This window comes from Daktulosphaira vitifoliae, unplaced genomic scaffold (genome assembly GCF_025091365.1).
Source record: "Daktulosphaira vitifoliae isolate Bord-2020 unplaced genomic scaffold, ASM2509136v1 Scaffold_4, whole genome shotgun sequence".
NCBI lineage: Eukaryota > Metazoa > Arthropoda > Insecta > Hemiptera > Phylloxeridae > Daktulosphaira > Daktulosphaira vitifoliae.
The window spans coordinates 34,351,386-34,362,821 of NW_026099575.1; the positions used below are offsets into that span (position 1 = coordinate 34,351,386).

The 11,436-nt window shown below is 25.8% G+C and overlaps 2 protein-coding genes across 2 annotated transcripts; both read right to left on the reverse strand.

The window, feature by feature from the left end:
• Positions 1–6,436: 6,436 nt before the first annotated feature.
• On the reverse strand, positions 6,437–8,250 carry LOC126905326 (uncharacterized). The gene is made up of 3 exons (XM_050684914.1): positions 7,938–8,250; positions 7,681–7,779; positions 6,437–6,785 (listed from the first exon to the last, which is right to left on the reverse strand). The coding sequence occupies exons 1-3, from the start codon at positions 8,238–8,240 to the stop codon at positions 6,519–6,521; spliced, it is 669 nt and encodes a 222-aa protein (XP_050540871.1). The 5' UTR covers positions 8,241–8,250; the 3' UTR covers positions 6,437–6,518.
• Positions 8,251–9,400: 1,150 nt separating this feature from the next.
• LOC126904109 (SH3 domain-containing protein Dlish) lies at positions 9,401–11,404 on the reverse strand. Its single transcript, XM_050682832.1, has 7 exons — positions 11,130–11,404; positions 10,851–11,068; positions 10,536–10,752; positions 10,316–10,458; positions 10,067–10,256; positions 9,839–9,993; positions 9,401–9,769 (listed from the first exon to the last, which is right to left on the reverse strand). Exons 1-7 carry the CDS (start codon positions 11,176–11,178, stop codon positions 9,605–9,607), a joined length of 1,137 nt encoding a protein of 378 aa, XP_050538789.1. The 5' UTR covers positions 11,179–11,404; the 3' UTR covers positions 9,401–9,604.
• Between the last annotated feature and the right edge of the window lie 32 nt (positions 11,405–11,436).

The window sequence follows — 11,436 nt, forward strand, 5'->3', positions numbered from 1 at the left end:
TTATGTGGTTAACTTTTTAATTTTAACTTCTTTAACCTTGTTTATCAGAAAGTCAATTAATTAAGGCTGTTAACTACTGCAATTGAAGTTTATAAATTCTATGAACTTAGAACTCGGTATATTTTGTAAATAAATTTAAAGGGCATAATTTGGAAATGTTGTTGAGCATGTACCTTGAGTAGCGTCGAGTTAAAATTTAAAAAATAAATAGATCATCGTAACAATAATTAGGGCATTTTCCACACTTGTTGACAATTATACATACATATTTTTATGCCAAACAATTTTACATATATTATCATGTGTAATATATACTCCGCTGCTGCTATCAACCTAGATTTAATAACTTGGTGTAGTGGCAACGATCATTCAGCATTACCGTTATGAAGCTGACCCACCTGTAAGCGCGTATGTCTTCAAACGAGCACCTGTAACACATTCCATTCCCGTCCTCTCATTTTCGCCGTCTCACTCGCTCGCCCAAACAAAACAAGTAACCGCCGTATGATAATAATTAGAGTGAGTGTGGTGTATTTAAGTAGTATCTTCATTCTTGAAGGAATCGCGTTGACCCAGAAGTTAAACACACGAGTACACATTTTATCAAAACTGCAAATTTTTTTCCTCCCATTTGACTTAACGTTTGAACACAAAACTCTCCGACATGAAATACCTATGCCAAAACTTGGGTTCCTATCATATCTTATAGCCCTTACACACATATAGTAAATCAAAAGTATGTTTATTTACTTATAAAATGAATTTTTAAGAGATTTATTTATTTTCAACACAACTTGTAGGTAATGTCATCGGTAAATTTCATCGTTATATTTACCATATTTTTCTCTATAATTATTAAAAAATTGTTATTATACAATACTTTAAATATGTATATATTATGTTTTTTAACAAATAAAACTAGATAAATGACCATCAGTTTATCGGCAATTTTCAGATTGTGGGGTTGCTGTTATACTGTATATACTTTTTTTAGTATTTATCCTTTTTTGAGAAATCAGATAATACTTCAATTACGTGATCTAAATTTTTATCCATTTTATTATATCCATTGACGATTAGAGTTTTCCTTCATACCTGTTTAAACAATTAGATATAAAGCTAAGAAAATTCAAAAATAAATAGCTACTTTCACCTGTCTTATTACTTCTAAATAATAATTACAGAAAAGTGATCAACTTATGAATAGCTAAAATGTATAGAAAATGTTTAATGCTTCTGTTGTTTTGTTGCTCAAAAAAATGAACCGCTTTAAATAAAATGATTCATAAAAAATAGTAAAAAATGACATAAAAATAGTATTTTATTATATCTTTTTTCAAACATGAAATATATTACATTTTTATGTACTATTACTACAAATTAATTAAAGCCAAGGAGGAAACACTATACATCTGTATACTATTACGAATATATAATAGTTGATATTTATAAAACAATTAGTTTCGAAAAAATTGATCGAGGTCTTCATTATTATAGTTAAGTAAAAATTAACTTAACCATTAAAAGACTGATACTAGTAAATTTTAGACATTTTTGCTATTTATACTTTTCCATTAATAGTCATGTCCAGTACCAAATTTATGCAAGAACGTTTGTAATATTTATTCAGACCTATGGTATCATAATTTGGGAAAATGATAATTGTGCCAATAGTTGATAACCTTTTATTTTTACTTACTTAAGTTCAATTATAGTATTTAAGGGACCCAATATTTTAATTTTCACTGGACCTACAAATTGATAAATTAAAGCTTGGTTATATTTCAATTATTAAAGTTCTAAATAAACATTAAAATGTTAAAATTATAAACCATAAAAATAGTTAGGAAATTTAAAAAATGTGCCTACAAGAGGTATATAATGGCTAACAACATAGAGGCGAGAAATAACCTCATCTTCTTTATGAAAACAGGAACACCGCTATTTAGCCAGTTATAAATATGGGCACGGAAATAACGGGTTTAACAATTATTTATAAATGCTGACACGTGGTGTTCTTATTTGCCTATAATTGTTAATTTATATATTTATTTTTAAGTAAAAATTGTAGCTATAAATAATATCAAAAAGCATTCACATTCAACTTTTATGTCAACAATTAATCAATTTGTATATGTTAAAACACAAATACAATCATTAAAAGTTTATTGTTGATTCGATAGAAATTATGATTAAATTCACTGACAATATTTATGTGTATATATGATTGAAATATATTAAAATAAGTAAGTTATCTAATGTATATTTGAAGAGCATAGCGCCACATAATATTCATAATCGCTCTATGTATGTTCATGATTTTTTGAGTATAAAGAAAATTTAATTTTCTCATTCTTTCTCGATTTTCCTAAGTTCTAGATAATTTTATTACAAAAAAAATCGAAGCAACTTTACTGTACTTATTAAAAAATGTAACAATGATTAATTTTTTTTTTAGTCTTCCCTTTTTCATAAGTTATTATATCACATGCTCAAACTCCTCCAGGGCTATAAAATATAGTTGATCATAACTTTTAAAAATATTAATAATCAGAGGCATATTCAGGGGAGACTTAAAATGCAAGGTCCTCTGTTGGCTGTGTTAAACATTATCTCATGCTAAAAGTCAACTAAAGAAGAAATCGCTAACATTTTTTAAGGTATCCACTCAATATCCTAAGGACTCTCTTGTTAATAATTTTGTAACTATTTTGTTTACATACAAGTTTGACAATTGAAATACTTATGTCCTTTTCAAAATTACTAATTATTCAAAAATTAATTTAAAAAAAAATTAATGCATCGAAGCTAAAAAATATTTTCCGTTGTAATAGTTAATAAAAAATGTTTAAAGAAGCCTTTGTATGAAATTAAAAATTATCAACATTTTTTTTTTTTATCAAATTATATAGTTATGTTTAATTTTGTTTTATGAACTAAAAAAGTTGAAAATGGATAACAAGAAGTTTGATACTAAAATTTTCTAATTTTTTGGTTAATACAGAACTAAATTGCATAGTTAGTTTATTATACTTGATAGTAAAGAATATAATCATAAAATGAAATAATAAAACTATAGTACTTTTTATTTTGTAAAATTACTTAGTTATGAAAACGTTTTGCTAACTCATTCCTACTATTCATACGTTTTATTATTTTTTTTTGTTTTTTAATTAAGTGTAAAAATTAATATGAGGGTAGGTATTATTAACTTGTACTCGGAGACCACATACAGTAAATTACATTTAGAATCAAACTGACTAACTTATTATGCGAACAAAATTTTATTTTTATAATACTTTACAAAATAACAATTAAAAAAAATTATTCTTAAATCTGTAGACAAATATGATAATTGTATTTATCGTGAGTGCATAATTATTTCTCCATTAATTTAACTTGAAATATTCAAGAAATGTTTATTTAAAATTATAAGTTACTGAATTTAATATAATAAACTTAATTTTACGACAAATCAGAATTTAATTTTTAAAAGAAACGACATAATTTAATATTTACGTTAATAATAAAGTAAACAAGTCGAATACCTGTGCATACATAAGTGGGTTAATGTTACACAGAAAATTAATAAAAACCTCCACAGTTTGCGATTAAGATAATCGCTCGAAATATATATAACACATGGACCACTTCGGTTTTTTTTATTATGACCGGAAAACGAATATTAATTATTAGCGTGTTACATTAAAAAAACTCGCGACTCGCAAAATACAGTCCATATATATGTACTAATGTAATGATATATTTATATATAAGTAATAATTCTTTAAATCAACGTTAGCAATGCAAAACCATTAAGTGTAACTACTAATAATTGGTGTGCATCGCATTTTCTCATTAAACCGTCGCTAGGCACACTACATTCTTATTTAAATCGATTTATTTGCATACAACAATTGTTCCGACGGTTAAGTAAGTGACCTACATAATATAAAAAATAATACACAAATCTGTGTACAGTGATTAGAGCAGTATATTGAAATATATTTTATACAAATCTCGTATTATTTTCAGGCGATTGTACTCTTTTTGCAACTAAAAAAAACGTGTCATTTAAAATCGTGTTCGCAAAGTATTTGTGTGATGAATATTTTAGAAAATGTAATTTTCCTCCATTCAATATTTTATTCAGAAAATCGCGAATGTACCGAACGTTTCGATTGGAACTATTCGTTTAAAAATATCAATCGCTCTACACGCATCACGTCAGGTTTTAGTTATTAACACTTTTTTTTCACACCTTTACCTGACTAAAATGTGTTTACTATACACGAAATTACCATGCAGTCAATAATTATAGTTAATCGAAATTCTTCCAAAATTTAAACCTATTTTTCGGATGTAATATTTATTTTTACAAATTATTATTTTTATATTTCAGTATCAAGTGCATTATTATTTAATCCGGTTTGAAAACAGGTTAAATAAAGAATTACAGCTTTAATAATTACTTGTTGTTAAGTGTTAACTCCGTTATAGTCCCAAGTGTAAAAGTGAACTTATTGTATTCATATTATTAACTCGTTGATAAATTATTGTCCTTAATATTAGTGTGAACGACTTAGGTTAATTACGTCTAAGTTAGTTTAACTTTTTATTTTGTGTATTATATTTAATATTCAATAGCAAAACTTTCCTCATCCTCTTAACAGTAATACAAATATTGTCACATAAAGATACACAAAAAACTTGCTACAACTATTTCTTACTTAAATACGATTCTATAATTATAACTTTATTAATCAATAACGATTTTTTTTATATCCAAAAGTTAAATAATACATAAATATAGTAATAAATTTCTATAAAGTTCAATAAATCATTCATTATGATGGATCCATTAAATATTACGATATTAACGATAAAAAATAATGTTATGCACAATGATAAACTTTTTTAAATAAAATACAATTTATTAAAATAAAATATCACTATTATTTTTTTTATTTTAACTGAGTAAATATTTTATCTAATTTGAAAGACAGTGACAACATTTATTTATTTTAAAATGAAAAATTATCATTTTTATTTTATAAATATTTTACGAACATTATGATATACTAATATACAATTTTATTTAAAAAAAAAATGAGTATTGACTGATTTATTTATTTGTATATTCTTCGAAATCATTAACAAGATCTTTGCAAGATATGTCGGATTACTGATCGATTTTTGGGACAGCGTGACATTACTGTATTTTAATTCAAATTTAAGTAATAATGAGTTCGTAAAAATAAAAGAACAACTAACGAAGTAAAATAAGGCGTTCTGTAAAGCAACATAACAAGCAATAATCCGGACAAGCAACGCTATGCGTTAAATAATTGAAAAATGGTAACAGGGATTCAGAAGGGGTACATAATATTTCTGTGTCACCGCAGTATTAAAATGAGTGAAAACAAAAAATTTGTACCAGGAATTCAGAAGTTATTAAGATTTTTCTATTACGGTCATTGTGACGGTGGTGGCCTCATATTGTCTATAAGTTACTACGAGCGAGTAAATTCATACGGCACAATTGTCATTAAATGCATCACCAAACGGTGACAGAATGTTATGAACTTGATGTCATACACTACTTTTACGGTACATAATATTATGATAACTACTATTACCTACTGAACGTATGTACTAAATATATTTAGTGATTAAATCATCTTAACAGTCATTTAAAACGATTTGGTGACCCATCCGTTTAAATGCTCATCTACCGTTTTTTCTCGAATACAATCAGAAACGTTGAAGAATACGAGGAACGATTATCCCACAATAATAAATTTTATAACGATTATAGGAGCAAAAAATCATATTGTATTTAAAATACATTAGATTTGTATTTAAATCACCTATATTGTCAGCAATTATTTTTTCAAATTATATTTTAAAACGTCTCCCTCGAGAATGAGTTATTAGGATATTTTTATGTTATAAAAGTTATAAATTACAAAAAATTGTTGACCATATAAAAAACTAGGTGTCTATGCGGTCACCTTCTAAACGCATTTTTTTCGATAGTGAAAACTTTAATAAGACAACAATTTCTATTTACTTCATCGTAACAATATAATAATAATTTTGATATCCTAATAGCCACTGTATTAAATTAACTAAAGCATTGATGCGCACCTCAAACTATGAGATAACAAGTATGCATACCAAACCATTAAGCAAAAACCGCACAAGCAACAGACAATGGCAATTAATACGTGACGATTTTCTCTAAATTCGCATTACCCTAAATAATAATTGCTTCACGTACATTTACCAAAATTTGATAATGTTTTTATAGCCACCTAGTATCTAATTACACTATTTTACGGCCACCGCATAATGTTCCAGTAACACATTTAAGGTACATATATTACGCCAACAATTTTTATATCGTTTAAAATAATCACAAATTATGTATGTATTGCACTAATTTTTTTAATATTATTTACATAAATTATGTTGCACATGTATAATATTTTGACGTATGTGTGCATTAATTATGATCAGTAATTATTCTTCGTGTTTATTTCACAGTTGTAATACTTGTCACTGCACATCTTTCCATTGTGTTTGATTCCGTCCCAACCAGACGCATTTCTCGGTAATTTCCCTTTCTGGTCAACCCATCGTTCTTTTACTTTGTGCTGCATGTATCCAAGTACAGGAGCTATTCGACACATTAAAAGTTGTACACATGGCATGCCAAAAGCTATACTTTCTAGTCGATCGGACAAATTTTCGTTGATCGCTTCATGAATCATTGACTTTACCTACAACGATATTCGCATGATACATATATATACCTTTTAAGTAGTAACAATGTATATATTTATGTTTTTTTTTTAATTAACAGTGTGATTTAAGAATACTACCTCTTCCTTATTTTTGTAAATATCAAGTTTATAGTAAGAAAAATGTATTTCTAAAGGTAGATTTTAAGGGTACCTTTCGAAAGCTGTAGTTTTTTTTATTATTAAATAAATTTGGCGATAACCAGTTTTGTGTTATTACTTTTTGAGATATTACCAATTAAAAATTTTGAATAGGTGAGGAATGGGGTGGTATTTAGTAATGCTCTATTTTTACTATAATGCACAGATATTCCATTCTACTACGTTGTACAACCCACTCGCCTATAACTAAAAATTATACAAACTCAAAGAGTAATAATACTACTACTGAAAGTTATCTCTAAAATCTATTTTTAAAAATAATTTTTTCTTTCAATAGACTTAACATATTTACTATATATTTATATAAAAATAAATTCAATTTTAATCCGTACACTTTAATGAAAAAATCATTATTTGACAAAAAAATGGCGAGTAATTTTTAATTACACAGTGTATATATGCAGGGCCAGCGAAGTGTACCTCGAGGTACACATCACACACCTTAGAGTTTGTCCAGTATGTGTGTGTGTGCATAAAACAAAGAAATCTACTCTAGTGATTATAATTTAACACATTAATATTCAGTTGTTATATAATTTTATGAAGAGTTAATTTGATTTTTTAAAATTACAAATGACATTAACACATACTTCATAACACTGAAGGTTATTATTTGGTTATATTAGTAACTGGAATAATTACTTAACAAGTTATTAATTTAGTAAACAAATCTAATGATAATTTATAGATAAAATAAAAATGTTTTTCTTACAAACGAATTCTTGAAAATCCAATCAGTCGGGTTGCCTCTGATAATTTCTTTAGGTTTTTCTTTTTGATTTATTTGATAATCTTTTGATGCATTTAATACCTATACAGCGTGTAATATCATGCTAATATTTATTTATTCGTTAAAAACAGACCATAAATTAATAAATCGCTACAATTAAACGTTTATTATAAAGTATTCTAGTCATTAAAAAAGCTCAAAAGATGAAAATTATAATTTTACACACTTCATATTATTACCGTATTGGATAAAAGCATTAGACCGTTCAATACTAATGTCCTTAAAGTATTAGCACCATGCCCAATTACTCCAGACGCCACTTGTATAATCAATGCTAACACATTAAATTTTGTCTTGGTTTTATCTTCAACTGCTGATTTTCCGACTAAGTCTGCTACAAGTACAGACATTTTCTTCCAGTCTCGGTATCCGATTGAAGAACTGTTATCCACTGAGAAATATTGTTGTTGAAGTTTGATACTAGGAATAATTGTAATTACAAGAAATAAAAAACACAAGTATAATTTTACTAAAAAATACATTTTATTTATTAAAATGTCTAAAAATACAAAGTTAATACTACCTTAAGTTAAAATTAATAATAAGTATTGCATTACAATGTACTAACATATAAAACTACACTAATGATTATGAAATAAATTTGTTAGGTACCTTTTAAGTAGTAAAACATATTTAACATAAGCACCAAACCATAAAAACAGTTAAGTTTTAATTATTACAAACTCTGATGATGACTTATACAATTGTATGTATATATATAATACATCATTTATGTTGTTTAGGTCAATATTTCATACTACTAATATAATCATGGTAAGTGAACATTTAATATAGCATTTATAATTTTAAATAAATCTATTTATATTTTCAAACTTAACATAAAATCTTTTAAATAAACCTCTTAAATTGAAATTTAAAATGTATTACTTTACACAAATTATGTATTATAAGACATTTGTAAATAATAATATTATTAGAAATCAGTTTTTATTCTAAAAAATTGAAACAAATGTAGAAAATAATAAAACTATATTATTTGGAAACTATAAAAAAATACTTAGTACTTATTTTTAAACATTACTAACTTTTACAATAAATTAAAATTCATTGCAATAGTTACTATAGAAATAAACAGTTTTTAAAAATGAACTTAAAATAACAATTTTGTTTAATTTACTCATAAAACTTTGATAAGCATAATTATTAAAACGCATACAAATTAAGTAATACCTACGTATTAAAGTTTTAATGGATTATTTTCAAAATTGGTTTGTTTTTACCTAATAGTATAAGATTGAAGTGAAAAATAAAATAATAATTTTCTAAGTGTACTATAAATGAGAAAAAAAATTAATTATAAATATTGAGTATATAGCTTTACTTAGTTTTTAGTAGTAAATGTTAATAGAAATAGATTCTCATTCCTTCAATTATTAACTTCCTTATAAAATGGCACATCAAAGTGTGATGGCAACAAATTAAAAAAAATAGTACTGCAATTGATTTTGATTAAACAATATTTTTTAATTAATTTAAATTTAACAGAATTAATATTAGGAGTCAATTTTATTAAAAATATATAAATAAAATGATCTAAAAACAACAATAATTACATCTGAAAATAATTATATGATAACTTAATTTATAAAAATCAAAACAGTTACAATAAATAAAATATGTATCAAATTATTAAATTGAATATTTTATTTTAATTTTATGATCACATGCTACATATTGTTAAATTTTACATTTTTCTAATTAAATAATTAAAAACATAAATAGATTTTTTTCTTTTTTTATTGTATTACACGTGAAAACAAACTTAAAGTTTAAGACTTCTGTTATATAACATTAAAATTTTCTAATAAAAATAATAAATAATCTCTTATAAACTAGTCATTGCAGGCGGATGTGCATATGCTTTAGGTATAAAACCATATTTTCTAGTTTTAGGAGCATAAGTCCATAACCATCCTTCAACCATTTGATTGTCAAGATCTGCATAAATCCATTCACCCCGTTTTACTGATAAATCATCAGGCGCTTGTGGCTAAAAATAAATTATAAATTAATTGTAAATATTTTAGTTTTCATTTATGTATGAATAACTGCATTATACCTTATAGTCATACAGCATAACCATTTCTGTACCATGAATAGCTGGGTCATCATCTACAACGCCAGAATTTCTACGTGGTTTTGCTCGAGATACTGGTGGTAAACCAGTATTAGTTGTGCCATTACACTGATTATTATTCATTTGGCTAATATGACCTAAAATTCAAATCAATACTTAGAATAGAAAGTTAACTAATTTGAGCTTTTACTAAAATTATTTTAATAATACCTTGTATTATATCAGCTGGATAAACAAAACCACTAGGGACAAATCCTTCTTGTCCATCACTACGAATAATCCAGTACCAATCAGGATCTTCTCTATTTAAGACAGTAACAAATTCTCCTCTTTCAACACTTACATCATTTTCATCCCTAGCTATAAATGTGTATAACACAATATATCTTCCTGCTGGATCCTTTAAAAAATAAAATGTATGTTGAAAATATTTAATTCAATAACATAATTCACAAATACTTTAAAAAATGGACGGATATCAGGATTAGATGAGGCACTTAATAATGATGCTCTAGAACTATTAATGTTTGACTTGTTTTGATTTTTTTGATCCAATGTTTTATTGCCAAAACTTTCACAATCAGATATATCACCACAATTACCTTAATACAAAACAAACATAAATTATTCATATACAAAATAATAAATATATATTTTATTAAATTAAAATATTATTTACCGTGTTTAAGTTGATCATTAATTTCACCTTCTACAACAGTTTCTGTTGGAGTGGCAGCTGGTGCACGAGGTAATTTCTTTTTTACATTACTTAAAGCTAATTCACCTAACTGAGAATTATATGGAGTACAATATGAGTGAGGAATAAAACCTTCCTGTCGACTATCTTCAGCAATAACATAAACCCAATCATTTTCTCTATAAAGAATATTTACAACCTAAAAAATTAATTAAAGTGTAGTTAACAAATAAAAAAAAATTAACTAAAATTCTATTACATAATTAAGTTAAACATGAAAATTTCCAATTTTCTTACCTGACCCCTTTTGACAGTCAATTCATCATCAACACATGGGGTAAAATCATGAAGTACAACCATTTTACTATCAGGCGAAAGACCATTTTCTTTTTCAATACCTACACGAACCAATGTTTCAATAGATGCACTGCCTGTAATACGACCCATGCCAGGTACTGGACCATTGATATTACTACCCCTTAAAATATCTTTATCCAAATCACTCGTTGAACCACCTAATAACAATCAGAATACATTTAAATCAAGTCTAAAAATAATAATTAAAGCAAATATAACTTTTTTTCTTTTTCCCACGGCGGATTCTTACAGGACACAAAAATGCCATAATGAAGTATAAAGTAAATAACTTTTTAGAAAATCATAAAAATAATGTCGTAACTAATTAATTTTAATAAGCTATTCAATTATTCAACATAATCTAGTGAGTATTAATCAAAAAATTGGACAATCCATTATATCTTAATAGAAACAGAGACTTGAACTATCTCATGATGATAATCTTTATTGTATCTTTCCTTCCGACAGTCATCATCGATAATAAGTGGTCGAACTGGTTTGAAAAACGTTGATAATTATTTCTAGT